The sequence below is a fragment of the Thermobia domestica genome, chromosome 1 (assembly GCF_964235325.1).
Source record: "Thermobia domestica chromosome 1, izTheDome1.hap1.1, whole genome shotgun sequence".
Classification (NCBI taxonomy): domain Eukaryota; kingdom Metazoa; phylum Arthropoda; class Insecta; order Zygentoma; family Lepismatidae; genus Thermobia; species Thermobia domestica.
In genome coordinates this window covers 22,838,040-22,860,417 of record NC_137454.1, presented here as the reverse complement: position 1 = coordinate 22,860,417, position 22,378 = coordinate 22,838,040, and the positions used below count along the sequence as shown (strand labels likewise).

General features: G+C 37.3%; 1 protein-coding gene across 1 annotated transcript in view; it reads left to right on the top strand.

Annotated features, from left to right (window-relative positions):
- LOC145664936 (1-acyl-sn-glycerol-3-phosphate acyltransferase alpha-like) overlaps positions 1-22,160 on the top strand; it is a 68,754-nt gene extending 46,594 nt beyond the window's left edge. The window contains exons 5-6 of the mRNA XM_081732405.1: positions 7,749-7,920; positions 21,402-22,160. Coding sequence (XP_081588531.1) covers positions 7,749-7,920; positions 21,402-21,535 — 306 coding nt within the window. The 3' untranslated portion in view covers positions 21,536-22,160. The remainder of the gene's footprint in view (positions 1-7,748; positions 7,921-21,401) is intronic.
- Positions 22,161-22,378: the final 218 nt, after the last annotated feature.

Here is a 22,378-nt window from a genome sequence, read left to right as displayed (position 1 = left end):
CATTCGTGTCTTAGAAGGAACAGTGGATGAAATGGAGTATCGAAATAGTAGATCTTGGAAGCAAAATTATAAACTAGAAAACGATATCTTGTTCATTCGAGACTTTCTTCATCCTAATAAATGGAAAATTTGTATGCCACCAGTTTTGGTACACAACATACTCACCGCGTACCACACTGATGTAGGACACCCAGCACAGATCGCACGATAGCGTTAATTTCGAAGGCATTTCATTGAAAAGGATTGAGAAACTCAGTTAAGAATTTCGCTCGAGAATGCGTTACGTGCGCTCGAATCAAACCAGACCAACACCCACCAGCTAAGTTGGTAAGTACCATTCCATCATGGAGACCACAAGATTGTATCTCCATTGATATGTTAGGAGCGTATCCGATTAAAAAATCACGAAAGCGCTTTGCTCTTGTCATCATAGATTTGTATACACGATATTGTACCCCATTTGCGTTGAGAAGCTCAACGCCCAAGGCGATTGTTAGATGTTTTGAAAAATATTATTTTTCTATGCTTGGGCTACCTAATTGTATTCTGTCAGATAATGCACCAGTCTTTCGTTCCAAATGTTTCGTTCAAGCCATGAAAAAATATAATATTGTAGTCAAGTATTGTACTGTTTAACATGCTCAGAGTTCCCTAGTGGAAAGAGTAAATAAAAAATTAGTGCAGACATTAAGAACTTTATGTTCACAATCGTCCGCAGAATGGGCTAAAAATTTGACACAGGCTGTACGTTTTTATAACTACTCTATTTCACAAAACTTAGGAGTCTCACCCGCTAGTTTGCATTTAAACATTGATTCCTCGCGCCCAATCTTTCTGCATTTTGGTATTAATGTTCAGAAAGACACATCTGATGAGGATGGAATAAATTGGAGTAATAAATTAATTTTAGCCAATGTGAAAAGAACTGAAAAGATTAAAAAGATAAACCAAAGATGGAATGAAACTCAAAAACACAGACGCTTAGTGTGCGCCGGAGATTTTGTATTTGTGCGGGAGCACAATGTGAGCAGTCTTATAAAAAAACAAATCGCAAAGTTTTTTGAACTTTACCGCGGACCATATATATGTACTAGTGTGTCTAGCAATGATAGGGCAGTTGAGTTGTGGGACCCTCTGATGGACACTCACACCACAAACGTATAGTACTTGGTTAGTGTTGGCCAAGAAACATTTACCTGAGGATAAGATTGGTAAATTAAAAAATCTTCCTCACCGACTTGAGGCAATTGATGATCCGTTACCTCTGTTACAACCTGAGTGTGAAATCCATAATCATCAAGAACCAATGAATGAAGAGGGTAATAAAACACAAATTAAACAACGTTCTGTGCGACTGGAAAATATGCACAAGTTGAATTATTTTTTGTACAAGACCCGTGACTTATACGTCACTGATTATTGTATACGCTCACCAGAGTGGACTGGCGAATGTTTTAAGGTCATTATACCTAACTATTCCAGCGGACTCCAACTATGGCATTAAAAAAAGGATTAATAACGGCAAAAAATCACGATTCCAAGCCCTACTCACCTAATCCCCTGGTACTCTGACTTAGGGTGCATATATAGTAATTGGTTCCAATAAGTAGTCTGGATTTTTATATTTTGAATCAACCATACTCCGATGTTCTGCAATCTTAAGAATATATCCCGGAGGAAATGCTATTTTGAAGATTTTTATTGAATTAGCTTTTGAAACGTTCTTTGAGGAATTACTTCCAGTATTATCCCTCACAATGTTAACCCCAATGTGTATTACTTGGTGGTGTGAGAAAAGTTCATACAGTGATCTTCAAAAATGTAAAAGTGCTATTGATGCGTATATCTCATAAGGAATTAAAGGGCTATTTGATGTATGTTTTTGTGTATTTTATAGTGTTTATCTAGGTGGTGAATTATCTATACAAATACGAGTTTTTCGTGTTGTCATTGCTTTTCTTCAGCGTAATTATTTTCTTTTACATGTGTAAATAAGTATATCACATTGTATTTAGTGTGTTTTGTTTCACGTACTAGTAGTACCTCGGCCTGTTACGGTTTGAGTAGTTTTCTGGATATCCACGACCGTTTTGAGGCGACACACCCGAACCATTCGATGCTTTGCACTTACGTTATTGTCGAAATCTGATACCGATCAAGGACGAATTCTGTAATTCCTTTTAGGAGATGTTCTACGATGTTTTGAGCAGGTAAGTCAATATGTTTAAAGAATATTTAATGGTTGGACGTGAGGAACGGATCAAGAAAGCGGTTACACGTCACAGCTGCTATAAGGGAAACATTGGTGCGGTAATCCAGTACGAACCACACGTTATGAATTTGTATCTCGGTAATGGAGCAAATAGCAGCACTGATCCATGCCTGATCATGTAAGCAGTTGCATTCACTTTGTATTTAACAAATCACGCCGAAGAATGTCACAAAAGAGTCAGGTCTGGTGACACTGGAGTTCTTCCGAACAACTTGATCGTTGGGTGCTTGAACCACTTGGTTTGGTAGGTTCTCGTATGGAAACAATGGTATAGTATAATGTCAATTTACCTGGTTGTAAAACGTACTCTCTTCTCTCTGTAAATAGCTGAAGAACCAAGCAGTTGCGTAATAACGTTAAATGACTATAACCTGTAATTATTTGTTACTCAAAGAAAAACTCTCTAATATAGCAAATAATAATAATAATAATAATAATAATAATAATAATAATAATAATAATAATAATAATAATAATAATAATAATTTTGGTATGTAGTCACGTTTTACCGTTATGCGAATTTTCGGTTCGCAGATCCTGACGTAAGTACAAAGCCTCATCATCGGCGAAAAGATCTCCATTAGCAGAGTTTTAGCGCCCTTTATTAAAGACTGGACAGTCTCGGAAAACTTCTGTCGCCACAGAACTTGTTTTTTGAACACCACTTATGCACGAATTGAAGCGTATACGGATGACACCTCAAAGGATTGAGTAAAATCTTGCTCATTATTGTTCATGGCACTTGCAACTCTGCAAACATTACCAGTTGGCTTCTTCGAGGTGGGCAAAATAAACTAGGAAAGTAGGTCAAAAAATGGCTGAACTAGAGACAAATTGCAATACAATTTACGTTAACGGGTTCTTATGGGAAAATACCTGAGGAAAACGATTGTAAAAATTCTATTACTCCCGATGATGGATGAGGCCGTTATGGAGAATTTTCCAACATGGCCGCCACGCGCTACTAGTATTCGCAAAGTTTCATTTACACGCCTCCTGTGCTTCTCCTAATTAACAAAGATAATACAGCTTTGTAAAGCTTATGGAACGCAGATTCCCACGATGTAACATTGTTTACCATTTTGCCCACTAACTACAAGAAGAGGATGAAGAAATTTAAAAAATACCAAAAACTCGATTTTTTCGAAAATATTTCATTCTGGCAACACTATATATACAGCAACGCAACAAAAAATTCGTTATTACATATCTTACACATTTGTGTGTATAATGTACAACAGCCACTGAGATCTAGATCGAGGAAGGTGACCCAATATAGGATAACCTTTATGGGCTGTATCACCCAATCCAATGGAGGAAATAGACCATTATATTCCATGAGAACACCCTGCGATCATCCCAATTACCACAGTATCGTGACGTACATCGTTGTAAATGTTATAGAGTGCAAATTTAAACCATGTAGCATTGATCTCTATTTGACCCACCGGATAGAAAAAGAAGGAAGTTGAAAAATTACAAAGAAGTTATTTATTTATTACTGAGAAATTATTTCACCTCTGGCAAATATTTCATCTTGGTAGATAGATTAGGTATGAGGGGAAAGCGGGTATTGATATACAGACTTTTCCAGCTTTCAATACAAAACTTGGTACATACATTTCTTATCTCCTATAGTATCTTTGTAGATACATTTAGTTTGTGTGCTTTTACCCGGGGCCACTCCAGAGGGGTCCAAAATCGGTGGGAGGGATTTCTGGAGGGAATTGTTCCGACATTCTCCTAATTTTCCCTGTTCAAATACGTTATGGTCCCCAATAAATAGCACCTCTATAAAGCTTGTTTCATGCAGAAGAGAATGAACTATAAACTATGAGTTTGCAATGAACAGTGTTGATGCAATAGCTGTTTCACTGGAAGTCTATAATTTTCTTTATACTAACAGGGTTAGTGGGCCCCAGGGACTTACTCTGTTATTCATGACACCTAATTTTTTGTGCATAAACATATCTTTGCTATGCTTATCGAATGGACTAGGTTTGATTCGGATGTCCGGATGACAGGTTCATGTTCGTTTCTTATCAGTAGATGCATGCAAATTTCATAGTCAACGAGTGTATTACCAGGTTCAACAGTACATGGGTAACGAAATGGATCCATGTAACTGGGAAGGGAATTGCGTCATGAATATCTGACACTCGTGAAAATGGCTCAGTGGGGATGCAGCATAACACAATGTGCTCTCTACAGAGCGTATGCAGAAGGCAAGGGATGATGTGTACAAATGCTTGTACTCATTGTAGAGGTACAACTTGTTGTAATCCTGTGGAAGTTGATATGGATGATGATTGAGATAAAAGTGATATTATAAGCGAAGATATAGTATATCTGCTATAGCTGCTTATGATACATTCCTAAGTATGTTAATTAACTTTGAAAATTTATTAGTGAATATTGCTTAGTTCATATGCAGTACCATGTAGCAGAACTTAACATAGTTGTATCCACATTACACTCGTACATGTAATTCTTATCTTCAGCATAATGCATAAAGGTTAAATTGTGTAGTATATATTCATTTTAATGTAAGTATGCTCTAACACATGGAAATTATCGAACAATGTACTGGATATAAAACTGTACTGTACCATGTAAAAAAAAATATTTAACAAACATATTTTAAAAACTTATTTAAGAGTTGGCTTTCAATTGATATAAAGAATAAGGTTCCAAATATCGAACAATCTTCAACATATAGTGATGTCAAGTACTAGGAAGATGGCGCCCATATTGGAAGTGCTCTTCGAGAGAATGATAGACTTTTCAACACCGTTTCTCTAAGGTACTTTTTTTTTTTTTTTTTTTTTATAAGAAAGTCAACACTAAATTGTGCACTACAATAAGATCGCGTTTTTTTTCTACCTAAATTTGTTAGGCTCTTAAGGCCCATATTCTACTACTATTAGTCAATTTTTCAGTTGTAACAAATAAGGATAACTATTACATAGCAGGGTGTTCATACACAATGGTGTACTTCCTCCAGTAAAATCCGCGACACAGCATGCGTATACAGCAATTATAATTATTCAATAATAAATAAATAACTGGTTTCTTCTTCTTCTATGCAGTGGGTCAAATAGGGATCAATGCTACATGGTTTAAATTTGCACTCTATAAGCTTTACAACGATGTACGTCATTACACTGTGGTAATTGGGATGGTCGCAGGGTGTTCTCATAATTTAATAGTCTATTTCCTCCATTGAAATCGGTCTTTACCTCCATTTCTTCCATTGATAGGACTACAACCCAATAAGGTTATCACATATTGGAACACATTTCTTGGCCTAGATCTCAGTGGTTGTTATACATTGTGCACACAAATGTGTAAGGTATGTAATAACGAATTTTTTGTTGCGCTGCTGTACACACAATGTTGCCAGAGATGAAATATTTTCGAAAAAAATCGAGTTTTTCGATTTTTTAGAATTTCTTCTTCCTCTTCTTCTAGTTGGTGGGCAAAATGGAAAACAATGTTACATCGTGGAAATCTGCGTTCCATAAGCTTTACAAAGCTGTATTACTCATTGCTCTATGTTAATTAGGAGGGGCGCAGGAAGCGCTAAAGTAAACTTTGCGAATAGTAGTAGCAAAAAGTAGTGGAAAAATTCTCCATAGTGGCCTTACCCCACCTTGGAGAGTGATAGACTTTTCGCCATCGTTTTCCTCAGATATTTTTTCCATCCATAAGAACCCGTTGACAGAAATTGTGTTGCTATTTGTTCCCGGTTCAACAACAATTTGCATACGCTAAAAAGGATTCTCACGGGATCCATAACTTTCTCCGAGAAGTTGGCATCTTTTTGATGGAAAATCACCTTGTCTCACTAAATGTTCTATGTCACTTCAAAAATGGATTTATGTGTTGGCAAATCATCGTGAAAGTTTCATTTTGAACGCACTCTGCACACTCACAACACTATTTGATTTTGCAGAAGTAACAAGCACCAGCATCATCGCTCAGGGTGAAGAGCATTTTTAATATCAATGGCCTCTGGCGCTGGGAGTCGTTCCAAAGATTTTAAAAAGAAAAAAAATTGTTGTGAGTTAAGTGGGCTGGAAACATCACAGTTATCAACTGAAATCGGAGATTGCTTTTTTGTATAGGTTATTAGAGTTTATTAGTATTTTTCTAAGAAGAAATTGTCTATCTATCTATCTATCTATCTATCTATCTATCTATCTATCTATCTATCTATCTATCTATCTATCTATCTATCTATCTATCTATCTATCTATCTATCTATCTATCTATATGTATGTATGCATGAAAGTAACTATGTGATTTAATAACTCTTGAACTACCCGACTGATCTTGATGAAATTTTCAAGATAGCTGAGGTTCTGACCTGGGATGTTTTTTGTGATTTCACATTGACGGTGCAACTTAGGGGAGGAGAAGGGGGAGATATTTAAAAGTGATCGAAAATTACCGATACTATAGTATTCGCGCCGAGTCTGAAGCTTGACCTAGATCTATCGATTTCACCACCCAATAGAACGCGAGGGTGTGTTCCAGTCGTCGACCCCCAGCCATCAAATTTTGTCAGTGTCGTCTCTCGCGCTGCACGGAAAACATCTCCCGAGAGTACAGTGTTGTCGGTTTGGCGCCACGTTCCGTTTTGTTAATTGTCTTTTGTTGTGTTATATTTTCGTTGTTACTATTCGTGTTATTGTTACCGTTTAATAATAATTGTTACAGTGGTTATTGTTGCGCAGTGTTATTATTGGTAATTTTTAAATGCTTTTTAAAATACTCATTTATTATCTCTTCAAGGTTTGGCAACATTGTTTATTAATTTCAGCTGTTTGACATTTCCCCAAGTGTGCGCTCGGGAAGCGGCTCCACGAATTGTACCGAAGTTTTCCGATGTATCGGAGCTCAAACAAAATATTGCTGTGATTGGTTTAGAGCCCAAGCTTGACGATTGGACGCGAGTACTATAGTGTCGAATACATGGATTTGAGGGTCACTGAAATGAACAGTGACACTTCCGATGCTTTTTAAAATCCAAATTGAGCGCCTCAACTTGCGGAGGGGGAGAGGGAGATATATAAAAATGATCGAAAATAACCAACATTAGTGCCGAATCCATAGTTTACGGGGCAACTGAAATGAACAGTGACACTTTCGATAACGTTTAAATCCAAATTCGGTCAACAATAATAATATGTAATTCATATTTATATATAGATTACTTTTTATTTTCTAATTTTTCATTATATTTTCTTTGTTTCTATCAATCTCATAGTGAAAAATGACTGACTATCGGGATGTATTACTAATTTTTCTTATTTTAACGCAGCGAAGCGGTAATTGACGCTAGTTAGTAAATGTTTGCCCTTTGAGAAATTGTATCGAAAGGCACATTTTAAAATAAATGACATTAACGTTTCTCAACAGTTGATAATGAGATGGTACTATTTTTTCTTTTCCTTTTTTTTCTTTTTGTCAGACGTCGCTGTTTATATTCCCAGAAGGTCATCGTGCAGGCCCAGCTCCAGAAAGTTTTCTTCCTTTCAAGAAAGGCGCCTTCTATGTAGCAATTCAGAACACAGTACCAATCATACCCATAGTGGCATCTCCATATACTTTCATCAAGAATGGAAAGTGGACAACAAGATCTGGTAACTATTATTCATTTGGTTATAATTAGTTTGTAAGAAAATGTTTTCCTAATGCAATATTGTTAGCAAAGTATTTATTTCTGCTTAATAATTGTTCCTCTATTGCATTAGAATAATAACACAGTACATCGTTGTAGATGTGTTTCGGTAACTTGAAAACTTAGTGATTTTGCCTCCTGAATAGGATCCTTCTCCCCATATCGAGGAAAAGGCAAAGATAATTTGTTTTGTGTTGTGTGTATATCCTTGCTGGTTAGAAGCAAGGGCAAAACCTTGCTACCAGAACTTCGCAGACCAAAATCTCGCCGCCCTAAACCTCGAGTCTCAAAATCTCGACTGAACAAAATCTTGCCTTACCAAAACCCCGCTGTCCAAAACGTCGCATCCAAAAAACCTTGCGGTTCTAAATCGCGCGACACAGAATCTCGCCTAACCTTAACTACACTGGACGTAATCTCGCCTGGGAAGAAATGTTAGCATGAAACCTCGTCACAACGATTTCATCGATGTAGAATGTTCTATATATTGCTATATGTATATATTTAGTAATAACACATATTTTCTTTAAAATAATGAGGAGAAGAATGTAATACGTGCTTTGGAAATTTATATATAACGAAAGAATAACTCCACTGACTCACTTGTAAAAAGATCTATAAAAATATTAGTAGTAGACTCTCGAAATTTTGTATAAATGTTCCTCTTGCACCCGAGAGTGTACGTAAGACGGTGTTTTGTATTATTTTTAGGCGAATGTGCCAAATCTTCGAAACTGTTAGGCGTAGAACTTTGAAAGTTTGCATAAATGTTTGCCTTTCATCATAAAATAAGATGATGGTCGTCGAAGTGTCTGTCCAAAGGGAGGATTGGAGTGGGCTTGAATATTTTTTTTGTCATTCGTCAAATATCCGAAAGTGTTATACGTGAAACCTTAAAACTTGGTATAAATATTCTCCTTGCACCATAAATTCCAATTATGACTGCGTTTCATGAAAAACCTTCATAATAGGAGGAGAGAATAGTGCTTGAATGTTTTTTGTCATTCCCCAGATCTCCTAAACTATTAGACCTAGAATCTTGAAATTTTTGTATTCTATGTCCCCTTGCATCTCATCGTACGAGAGGACGATGTGTTACAAAATATGTGTCCAAAGCGGGGTTGACAAGGGAGACTTGACTGAATTTTTCTCATTCGCCATACCTCTGAAATCGTTAGGCGCAAGACATTAAATTTTGTTACAAATGCTTTGAATCATAATCTGCATATAAGAGGGTGTTTTGCGAAATGCGTCTCCTGAAAAGGATTCCGGGGGGGGGGGCAGCTTGAGGTTTCTCCTCGTTCCCCAGATCTACGAAACTATTACACTTAGAACCTTGGAATTATGTTTGGGTTACATTTAGTAAGAACATGAGGCATATTTATTTTTTTGTAGCGTTACTCTACAAGAATATGCATTTTGGCCACACGGAAGCGGGAAGTTGGACCACCCGAGTGTGACGTAATGTATTACCATGGTATTACCATGAGAGTAAAGGTGGAACGAAACGAGCCCTGAGGGGCTTCTAACCCCGTTCGCTCGCTAACGCTCGCTCAGCTGTTTCATAACTTAATTAAGACACTTTTTATGCATTATATATTATGTACAAGGTTAAAGAGTATTATTTTTATCTTATTTTGGTGATAAAAGTGACATGAAAATGAAAAAAGAAGTAAAAAAGACTTTTCTTGGGTCAGGTTTGAATCCACACCAAAAACGATTATCATTACTAGTCGTTGCGCTAGCACTCTTCTTTTTAAGGTTAACTGACTCACCGAACGGGTTTTCCAGTAACTTACTTGAACTATTTTTCTTACTAATTTTACTTTCTTTACTCGTTTAATTCGCTTTATCAGTAACCTAGAACGACAGGGACACGAACACAAAAATATCGTGGACAGTTAAAGTCACAAAAACTCTCCCACCGGGAAACGAACCCGGGACCTTGTGCACCAAAGGCACACGAGCTAGCCACTAGACCAGCGGGGAAGGTTATAACGCTGCGCCAGGAGGACCAGCAGCAAATGGCATTTGATTTCTGCTATATATACGCTACGTGGCGAGAAACGAATAATTTGAACCAATCAGAACCGCGTATTTAATCCTACTGCTAGGATCGAGCGTGATTTAAAAATATGCGTTTGAAACCTGTGCCTTGCCTGGTTTGACTAGGCTTTACAAGCGATAAGCAGTAATAATTAAAAACCTTACTACAAACAAGAAATTACTTGTGGGTATTTTTGGCAAGAAGATGTGATAAAAGAGGGTATTGATATACACGGTGAAGGGTAACTATGTGGTCAAACTTTACCAGATGATTCCAGACACTTGTACGAGAAAAAATGTCCTAGAACAAAGGCGAAATGTGGTAGATCTGATCATTCTTTGTAAAATAGTACAACATGAGTTTAATTGTACAGATCTGATATCGACACTGAATTTTCATGTCCCGACACTTAAAACTCGTGCTGATAACTCTAGCCTGTTCTATTGCAAAAAGGCAAGGACCAACGTATTATTGAAGTCACCAATCTGGAGAATATGCTCTTCTTATAACAAAATATGTATCGAACACATAGAAATTGATATATGTAATATGAGCTATAATATGTTCAAAAATATTATTGTAAGTTTATTTTGTAATGCAACAACACTATAATTGGGCTTTGCCTGTTATGTTGTTGTTCACAAATAAATAAATATGCGAGCTGATCAATAGTTTGGGAGATACAGGACGCCGAAAGCTTGGGAAAATTAATTTTAGAGCTCCATAGTTCCACTATTCTGAATGACAGAGCTAAGGCGGCAACGTCACGTCAAAGAAATCGAACCTGCTCTATCCAAAAATGCCTATGCTGAAATCGTGACATACGTGTGCAAGTGAGGAATCCCTGGAAATTGTCTGTCGAAATGTGTGTCTAAAGTTGCACGGTTCGAAGGATATACGAACAGTAAGCAATGATTTGTTGTTGGAAATGTCATATCGCCAACATTGTCAATATGGCGCAGGAGTGTATATTTGCTATGTGGGCTTGCATACTTGCAACATCAGGCAGGAGGTACAACAGGGAATAATATGTTCTTCGGTTACCATACATAAGAGGGAAAGTCGTTTGCAATGAATAGAAGTAGCACATTATGTAAACAAGTGCAATACAAAGACATGGGACGTAGTCGTAACAAAGATGAAAATAGGGTGCAAAAACTCGAAATATATGGCATATGAAAGACTACTAAATAAGACAAACATGCTTGTGTATTGTACGACTAGACCAAGTAAACGAAACTAGTAGGTCAGTCTTGTCTCGACGGTACGTCTCAGTTTTGAAATGAGACGAGACAGGAAAAGTTCTCGTCTTCTAGCAACACTAGTAAGAACTCGAAAAAGTTTGGGTTCATGTGGACACCGAAACACTACGCTGGTAGGAATGGCCTATGTTCTGGGAAAGAATTGAGATATGTAGGGGTGATCCAGGTCAATTTCAATACAGATACCATTCAGGCATAGGCCTGGTGGCACTGAGGGAAACCCTGACAACTGTCAGAATGGCCGAACCGTAATTTAGCAATGTAAATAGTGTGTGGCATGTACGTCCCTCAGCCAGCATAACGTTGGGGTGTTGGCAGGTGCGGAGGTCCTGTTGCATGACCTGCACGATCAGCTGACCTCAACCCCTTAGACTTCTACTTGTGGGGATACGTCTCGTGTATACCGAGCACGTTCCTGATCTCCAAACGCTTTAACAACGTATCCGACAACCTTTGACGAATTTCGGGTGCAATATGGTCGATTGGAGCCGGTTCGGCAATCTATGATGCGACGAGTTGCTGCATGCATTGACGCGCAGGGAGGGCACTTCCAACATCTTCCGTGAAGTTTCCAGAAGAAAGAAAAACCCTTTCGCATGCTCTAAGGTTTTGTAAGAATACAGGTTCACATATTCTTGTACTATACGAATGGTAGAATAACATATTTTGAAACTGGATAGTTCTTTGTATGAATAACTTTGCTTCTCTTTTCCCCTACGGCAGCTTCCCCTAATTTCCACTGTTACATAACGCGAATATGGTAACGGTACCTCTCAAGGCCTAGGTCGTTACCTTATCTCACGTCACCCCGCACGTTATGCTGCCTGAAGGACGTACATGCCACATACTATTTACATTGCTAAATTCGGCTCGGCCATCCTGACAGTCGTCAGGATTTCCCTCAGTACCACCAGGCCTATGCCTGAATGATATCTGTATTGAAATTGACCTGGATCGCCCCTACATATCTCAATTCTTTCCCAGAACATAGGCCATTCCTACCAGCGTAGTGTTTCGGTGTCCACATGAACCCAAACTTTTTCGAGTTCTTACTAGTGTTGCTAGAAGACGAGAACTTTTCCTGTCTCGTCTCATTTCAAAACCTAGCCTTATCTTCGAGACGAGACAACGAGACAAGACTGACCTACTAGTTTCGTTTATTTGGTCTAGTCGTACAATACACGAGCATGTTTGTCTTATTTAGTAGTCTTTCATATGCCATATATTTCGAGTTCTTGCACCCTATTTTCATCTTTGTTACGACTACGTCCCATGTCTTCGCATTGCACTTGTTTACATAATGTGCTACTTCTATTCACTGCAAACGACTCCCCCTTTCATGTATGGTAACTGAAGAATACATTCTTTCCTGTTGTAACTCCTGCCTGATGTTGCAAGTATGCAAGCCCCCATAGCAAATATACACTCCTGCGCCATATTGACAATGTTGGCGCCCCAACAACAAATCATTGCTTAGTGTCCGTATATCCTTCGAACCGTGCAACTTTAGACACACATTTCGACAGATAATTTCCGGGGATTCGTCACTTCCTTTGGGGAATCCCTTGCACACGAATGTCACGATTTCAGTATAGGCACTTTTGGATAGAATAGGTTCGGTTTCTTTGACGTGGCGTTCCTGCCTTAGCTCTGTCATTCAGGATAGTGGAGCTGTGGAATTGTAAAATTAATTTTCCCACGCTTTCGGCATCCTGTATCTCCCAAACTATTGATCAGCTCGCGTATGTTCCAAGGACAATTTTTCTCGTACAGGTGTCCGGAATCACCTGCTGAATTCTCTCTACATAGTTACCGTTCAGCCTGTATAATGGCTGATCATGATAATGATTAATAGATTGAGAAAACTTTCACGGGAAGAATAGGGTTATAGGGAAAATATTTGTATATTTGAAACCCCTTCCTTCCCTGTAAGATGCGGATTGAAATTGAAATGATATTTATAAAAACTCAGCTCTACCCACGTGCTAAATACGTTCAAAAATTCATTGTAAACGATGCCGCCGGTTTTCATTGAGAAAAATATAAAACACTTTCCCTCTCTTAGGATGCGAAATACAATTACAATGTAATAACGAAAACTCAGAGTGTTCCCTCGTGGCTTAGCGGTTAGCAAACGTGCCTTTGACATGCAGACCTGCGTTCGATACTTCGCGGGAGCTCTTGTGATTTGGATCCTACGTTAAGCTCTAGGTTCATGTCTCATATAGCCTCGCTGCTGAAATGGATGCTAAACTTAAAATCATAAGAAAGGAAAGCCGAGGTCCACCCTAGTGCTAACTGTTTCCAAATTATTTTAATGTTTTTCAACCTTTTCCTTACTGTTTCCATCTCCCCTGCTTTTTTTAGAGAGGTTATTTTTGATAGTGCCTACCATGAATCAACTTAATTTTGGATTGCAATGAATTTAGTTTAGCATCCCGCTAACATGGGATCCGAACCACATGAGCTCCTGCTGGGAAACAAGACAACTTCTCTTTAATAAGTATTTATGTATGAAATTTTACGAGCCGTACTTGAGGGAATCCTGCGATATTTTATTTTTGACAAAGTTTGAACTATCTCTCTCCCTTAGGAACTGTATTTTTTAAAAAATCTAAATTGCCTACAATGTTTTCCCTACATTTACCTAGAAGTATACTAATCAACTTGAATGGTGGTGATTTGAATAGCGAACAAATAAACATTGATCTTAGGTAATGATAGTATATTATAATATTATAATGGTAATTAAAATTCGACTTGCGAGTTTTTTAAAGTCTTATCCCTTAAAATGATCACATATCAGATTAAAGTAAACCAAAAGAGAGAAGAAAATAGCTCAATTGAATATTACGAGGGAGGTTCAATAATTATTGTCCGCGGCATATTTAAAATACTTGAGCTGGGATGGCTGATGGAGGATATTGTAGCCTAATGTCTTAGATGCCTATATGCTAAATTTCAGAACCATAGCTGCTATATTAATATTCTTTTTTGTCGTTTCAGATGTGAGAGGTGGCATCTAGCTTGAAAAATGGAGAAAACCGAACAATGAGCTGTCATCTAGTAGCTCCAGAAAAATGGGTTACGCCCAAAGGAGATTCATGAGGACATGATCAGTGTGTTGGGTGATGGGGCTCCTTCCTACCAGGTGGTAAAGAACTGTTGCCGGGACTCCCTTTGCGGCAGGGAAAGCTTTCAATAAGCCCCTGGTGCTGATCCTCCAACAACAGCATGCACCCCAGAAAACATTGATGCTGTGCATGATACGATTATAGCAGACAGACGAATCACGGTGAAACAGTTAGCAGACATCATGAACATCTCTGTAGGCTCAGTGGAAACCATTGTGCATGAACACTTGGGATTCAGAAAGGTGTCAGCGCGATGGGTACCCGAAATGTTAACTCGTGAACATTAGAAAGACAGTGCTCGATGTTCAAGGGCTGGTTTGAAGGTTATGGGGGCAGACCTGAAACAGTTCTGTGATAGGTTTGGTACAGCGAATGAGACGTGGCTCCACTACTATGATTCCGAGTCCAAACGACAGAGCATGGAGTGGCGGCGCAGCAGTTCGCCTCCCCCACGCAAGTTCAAGATTCAAGCATCAGCACGCAAAGTTATGGCCACAATTTTTTGGGATGCGAAGGATGTGCTCCTTATTGACTACCTGGAGGTTGGACACACTATCACGAGGGCTTATTATGCAGCCCTAATCCCTAAGTTACGCGAAGCAATCAAGGAAATGTTGCAGTGGGATGTTGCAGCGAACAGTGCTGTTCTACCAAGATAATGCTCCGGCCCACAAAAGCCATCTTACTGGTGCCGCAATCCATGCTGCTGATTTTGCATAAGTAGAAGCTTTACTTTGTATATACTTAAACAAAGACAAACTATTTGCTGAGCAAAACAATATATTCACATAAAACACTATGTAGCTTTTTATGTGAATATATTTTTTTGCTCAGCAAATAGTTTGTTTTTGTTTATGTATGCTGATTTTGATGTGTTGGAACATCCTCCCTACTCACCCGACCTCGCCCCTAGTGGCATTCATTTGTTCCCAAAGTTGAAGAAGCACCTCAAGGGGAAGAAGTTTCACTCATATGCAGCTGTTATTGAAGCTGTGGAGGAATGGCTCACGGCTCAGCAAGAGACTTTCTTTGAAACTGGCATAGTGGCTTTACAGCATAGGTGGAAGAAGTGCATTACTATGAAAGGAGATTTTATTGAAAAAATAATTCTCCTTATAGGTCAGGGACAATAATTATTGAACCACCCTCGTATATGGTGTCCCAAGCAACTTTCTTTCGAATGCATTTAGAGAGTGCACAATGTGAGGCAAAGGGTATTTTAAGTTTGGAGTTATTAGATGGAGTAAGATTATATCTTGGATAAGTAAAGGAGGTAGAACTGCATCTTTTTCTGTATAATACCATCATGGCTGCGATTTAGGTCAATTTTTAAAAATGTATTGTGGGTTCTTGCCACCACGGCATGGCGCGTCCTCAGGTTGCGGATCGAGGAGAAGGCCTCTAGATATAGAGGTTAGCTGCGAATATACTGAATAAGCAGTCGCGGACAGCCGACTAGGAGTGGATCTCCAGCTTGGGGGTTTGGATAGGGCTAACAACCTCATCCTGTAAAAAAAACACTTGTTCAGAAATATTCACAAAAGCCTCGGACAAGGACTGATAACTTGGCACGACCTCAGCAAAAGTAAATGGACATGAGATTTGGAATATGGAATATTAGAAGTCTATAGAGTAGGCGCGTTAAAATCCGTAACGAGTGAGTTAGAGATATACAGGATGGACCTACTAGGAGCTCAGGAAGTTAGGTGGGAAGGAAATTGATCTCTGAATTCCGGAAGGAAATAAAAATCACCAATTAGGAACAGGTTTTTCGTTCACAAACGAATATTTCCAGCAATTAAGCGGGTTGTATTTGTTACTGATAGACTTTCTTTTATTACTCTTAAGGGTCTGGGGTGTGATATTATTCTTTTAAATATACATGCTCCAACAGAAGATAAGATGATATAAAAAACAGTTTTTACGGAGAAGTGGAACGGATATTTGACCAATTCCCACGATACCATATAAAATTATATTAGGGGATTTTAATACTAAGGTAGGACGAGAGGATATTTTCAACCCGATTATAGGGAACGAAAGTCTGCATAAGGAAAGTAATGAGAACGGTGTTAGACTTGTGAACTTTGCAACATCCAGAAACCTAATCGTGAAATTCCTACATCGCGACGTTCATAAATACATTTGGACCTCACCAGACGGAAAAACATAATCAAATTGATCACGTTTTAGTAGATAGAAGAAGACAATTTAGTATAATTGATGTTCAGTCGTTTAGAGAAGCAGATTGTGACACTGATCACTACCTGGTAGTAGCGATAATAAGAGAGATTATCGTTAAATAAAGGAAATATTCAATATCTGAAAACGGAGAGATTCGATTTAAAGAAATTAGAAGAGAGCCATGTATGAGAAGAATACCAGATTGAAGTTTCGAATAGATTCTCGGTTTTGGAAGATTCGGAGTGCACTAGTGTTGAGGACACTTGGATTGAAATTAGAGATAGCATTAAGGTTTCAGCAAAAGAAAAAATGGGGCACTCGGAAATTCATAGAAACAAACCATGGTTCGACCAGGAATACATTAAACTAGGAGAGAAGAGAAAACAGGCAAAATTACGTTGGCTACGAATTCCGAACGAAATAACTACACAAAATTCTATAGACATCAGACGGGAAGCTTCCAAAACTTTTCGAACAAAGAAACGCGATTTTTTAAAACTAAAATTAAGGAACTTGAAGATAATAGTAAAAATGAAAATATTCGAGATATGTATAAGGGGATCAACAAATTTAAGAAAGGCTGTCAACCTCGTGTTTATATATTAAAGAAGGCTGACGGGAAAAGTTCTCAGTAATATAGATAGCATTTTAAATAGATGAAAAGATTTCTTTATCAATTTGCTTAGAACGCAGCCAAAAACTAATGTGCGTGGAGAAAGGAAAATACACACCGCAGAACCGTATGTTCCAGAACCTAACCGAATGGAAGTAGGAAATGTTATAAAGAAATTAAAGAAACACAAATCTCCAGGTGTAGACGAAATTCTGGCTGAGTTAATTTTAGCTGAAGGCGAAAAATTGTGGAACAAGATATACAAACTCATTCTCCTTACCTGGAACAGGGAAGAATTGCCACAGGAGTGGAAAGAATCAATCATTATTCGAATTCACAAGAAAGGCGACAAAACTGACTGTAATAATTATCGAGGCATTTCTTTTCTGTCAACGTCCTATAAAATACTTTAAAACATTGTATTAGCAAGATTGACTCCATGCGCGGATGAAATTATTGGAGATTATCAGTGCGGATTTAGACGAAATCGATCAACTATCGACCAAATATTTACCATTCGCCAAATACTCAAAAAGAAGTGCGAATACATTACCCCGGTACATCAAATATTTATTGATTTTAGAAAGGCTTACGACTCGGTTAGGAGAGAAAAATTGTACAACATTCTTACATAATTTGGAATATCAGAAAAGCTAATTACATTAATTAAGATATGTTTAAATGAATCCCAAAGTAAAGTCCGGGTAGAAAAATTTTTGTCCATGAACTTGCACGTTGAGAGTGGCCTGAAACAAGGAGATGCGTTGTCGCGGTTATTATTCAACTTTGTTCTGGAATACACTATAAGGGAAATCAAAGATAGCAACTAGGGCCTAGAGTTGAACGGTATTCATTATGGCATATCTGATGATGTAAATTTAATAGGGGATGATAGGAGAACAATAGAAAGAAATGCAGAGGTCTTATTAAACGCTTGCAGGGACATGGGTTTAGAAGTAAATGCAGAGAAAACTAAATACATGGAAGTTCGTCGGGATCGTAATACGGCAAATTATGGATGCGTTAAAATATCAATAATAGGCCTACTTTTGATAAAGTGGATAGTTTCAAATATCTAGGATCAATATTAAGAGACGAAAATCATATTCACGAAGAAATTAAATGTCGAGTAAAAGCAGGGAATTCGTGTTATTGTTCAGTTCAAAATCTCTTGTCGTCGCGAATTCTGTCCAGGAATTTGAAGCTTGAAGTATATAAAACGATAATCATGCCTGTTGGTTTATTCTGTATGGTTGCGAAACATGGTTGCTTAGGAGGGATGAACGTAGACTTTTAGTCTTTGAGAACAAGTTCTTGAGACGAATATTCAAACGCAAGAGGAACAGGAGTGGGGAATGGCGGAAACTTCATAACAAGGAATTACATAATTTTTAGGGTTTACCAAACATTGTTAGAGTCATCAAATCTAGGAGGCTTAGGTGGCAGGTCATGTAACCAGAATGGAAGAAACTAGTAACGATTTCAAAGTCTTAATGGAAGACCAATCGGAAAATGACAATTAGGAAGACCTAGGCGAAGATGGGAGGACAATATTAAGATAGATCTCACAGAAATAGGAATACGAAGTAGAAACTGGATTCAGTTGTCTAAGGAAAGAAGTCAGTGGAGAGCTTTTGTGAACGCGGCGTTGAACCTCCGTGTTCCACATTTCATAGAGTTAGTTAGTTAGGATAGGGGTCATGTGCATATCGTTTTGGAGTGCACCACAAATTCACATTACACGTTATTTTCAACTTACTTGTAATCATTCAGTAATTATTACCTTTGTTTATTAATTCATAATTTTTTTTAAACATACAAAGTTTATTTGCTTCTAAATGCATTCAAAACTTGAAGTCGTTTGGGACACCATTTAATATTATTCAATCGCGCTCATTTTTCTCGTGGTTTACTTTGATGTGATATGGAACCATTTTAGGGGTGAGACAGAAACGTCAAAAATTAACCCACCTTAATATACAGCGTGTCCATAAAAATACTATCATATTTTAAAGTGATATTACGTCGCTTTGGAAAATTGAATTTAAATGAAGTTGGTCACATTTGAAAGCAAAATTCAAATATTTTTTACTATACCTCACATACATTGAATGTGGACCCCACGAGTGGCGAAGCAGACATCAAGACGATATTTACATTCACGTCACATGCTCCAACATATCTGATCAAATAGACTGGGTGGCAACACTGATATGATCTTGTACTTCTTGCAGGTTTTGAGACAGTGGAGATACATAGACACAATGCTTTACGTAACCCCATAAAAAGAAGTCTTAGACCATCAACTGAGGCGACCTCGACGATGTCAAGATCAAGTGAGACACGGAGATTCCAAAACAAATCAAGATCATTCTTGTTGTTCACCATAACTCCTTAAATCTTATTCTTCAATAACAACACAGCAGAAGGAAAGGATATAAATTTACGTTAGCATATTACGGCGTAACAGTGCTAAAACACAAAAACTTTCCAAGTGACCTCAAGCAGAAACAGAAAAGCTAAATATCCAACAATGAACCCATATCGATTAATCACAAAGTAAACATGCGTGAATTTACTTTTTCTGTATTTGATCCCGTTCGTTATTTAGATTGTTGTCCATTGTTGGTATGCACAAACATATTTGAGTTTTTCTTTCAAATGTCACCAATTTCATTTAAATACGATTAGTCAAAGCGACGTAATACCACGTGAAAGTATGATAGTATTTTTATGGACACGCTGTATATTTTGTAATTTCGCAGTATCGAACACTTTCATAAGGTCAGTTAAATGATGAAGTCAACTTACATTAAGTGACTTAATATTCCCACACGATCCGTTCTTAGTACAAGAGACAGTAGATCCTATTCCACAAAAAAACGTTACACTTTTTATTGTAAAATGTAATATCAATTTCTTCCATTCGCCCCCAACAAATAATATTTATTTCTTCAAATTGCTTCTTTTCATTTTGAAACATTGTTTTTGTCTTTTGCTGGATAGGGGAGAGGGACCATGTAATGCAATAAAGGAACATTATTAAACAGAAATAAGTAATTTGCTAACAATATTGCATTAGGAAAACATTTTCTTATATATATATACAGCGTGTAAATAAAACTCTCCACGCATGGATATATATATATATATATATATATATATATATATATACTCGTAAGTAATTAGTAAAATAATGTTAAGTTTTAAACATCCCCTGTAATTAGGGCTCTGTGTTGCGTGTAAACCTGGACGTCTGGTTGCCTCGGCGCTATAAGAGATGTTGTCTATTGTTCTTCGAGTTGTTCATTTCCACTGAAGTTAAGTATTTTTACTTTACTAGTTAATATTTATCTCTGTCTCCTGCAGAACTTTATTCTAAATCAATGTGAATATTTCGACACAGAGAATTCAATTTGATCTGTGAAATTTCCAATTACTGCTGACCTTAAACTTAACCTGCATTCTTGTTTAATTCTCATGTAGCGTAGTGAGTACATAAATTATCTTCTGTTTAACACCTTGCGTTCCAGGGGTGATTTTCTCATATGCGTGCTTTAATACGAGGTTTTCATTTACTGTTAAAAGATTGTGTAGAGTGTTATATAGATCATAGTTATTGTGTACGCGCTAGAATAGCATTCACATTACTTATTTCTTTTTTTGAAAAGTAACTATTTGCATTTGGAAAATTTTCACTGAGAAAGGGAAATTTTGATGTTCTGAAGGGATTTTATGCTGCTTCAGGTTGGCAACACTGACCAGAGATCAAAGACATTTTTTAAAAAAATTCAATCTCGCAAAATGATCTCCAAGTTGCGAATTGTTAATCGTCAAAACAAACACATGTATGTCGTAATTGAATGCTCTTTTAGGCCTTCCATCTACTGAGACAAAGCATCCTTTTCTTTTCTGTCAGTTAGGTGCTGTCACCTAAGGAGAAATTGTAATACTAACTACTTGCCTTGCAACCACTACAAAATTTTATCATCTCCAGGACTAATAAGATCCTTAACAAAGGATATGTTTTTATGACATCCCTATGGATATCTCTGGTAATTTGCAACAGAATATTTTATGGCATCCACCTGGTTGTCACTGGAACACAAAGGGTTAAGTGTATCTGTTTGTCGTGAAATAATATTTATATATTTGTACTTTTAAGATATAAATATTGATTAATTATGTTTTTTTCCTTTTCAGCAAAAATTATCGTCCACTTTCTGGATCCTATTCCAACAGAGGCGTTGACCTTGAATGATGTTACAGAACTAGCTAATAAGGCAAGAGACATAATGGAGAAAGAATATAAGAAATTATGGAAAGAAATTTGCTAACAGAGTATTATTCAGTGCATATTCACAGTAGTGTTATTGTGTTACTACCTCATCAATGGTAATGTTTTTGTCCATTTTCTGATGTTTTGTGAATTTTAGTTTGAATTCGGTATGCTTCTACAAAGAACAGTATTCTATAAAACGAAAGACTGACGACAAGTTTTTTCTTGTTTCGATATGTGAAAAGAGTTAAGAGTTACCAGTGGAAAACTCATAAGATTCTTGAAAGAATACTCCTGTTTTGAATGAATTCTCTCTTGCATGCCGATTAGGGTTGGCAACTGACCGGTATATTACCGGTTAATATATTTTTTTGGTCAAATTCAACCATACATTTTCCAAGGTTTAAACTAACATTATTCTTAATCTGTTTTGAGAATTATAAGCAAAAACTGGTAATTTTATTTCTCAGAGTTGGCAAAGTAACGAACTAAATTCTAAACGCAGTTCTGAGAGTACAACTATTTAAGAAGCTAAAATGACCAGGGTTTTATGAACAAGACTGTACCTGACTGACTCTATTTTTAGAGACTAAGTTAAGTCTGTTTCACTAAATTGATTGGCTTTGGGAGAAAATAAAGCAGTAAGAAATGGAATGTATATAACACTTTCGGTAATCAATTAACATTTGTCCTTCACCTTTGATGTTTTTAAAATACAGATTTTAAACCATCTATAAGAAGTGTTTGATTTGATTTCAATTTCAGTTTAGTTTCCCTTTCAGCAATGAGACTACATGAGACGTGAACCCACAACTCAACGTGGAATCTGAACTACATGCTCTCCCAGGAGGAATCGAATACAGATCTTCCACACCAAACCACGTACACCAACCGTTTAGCC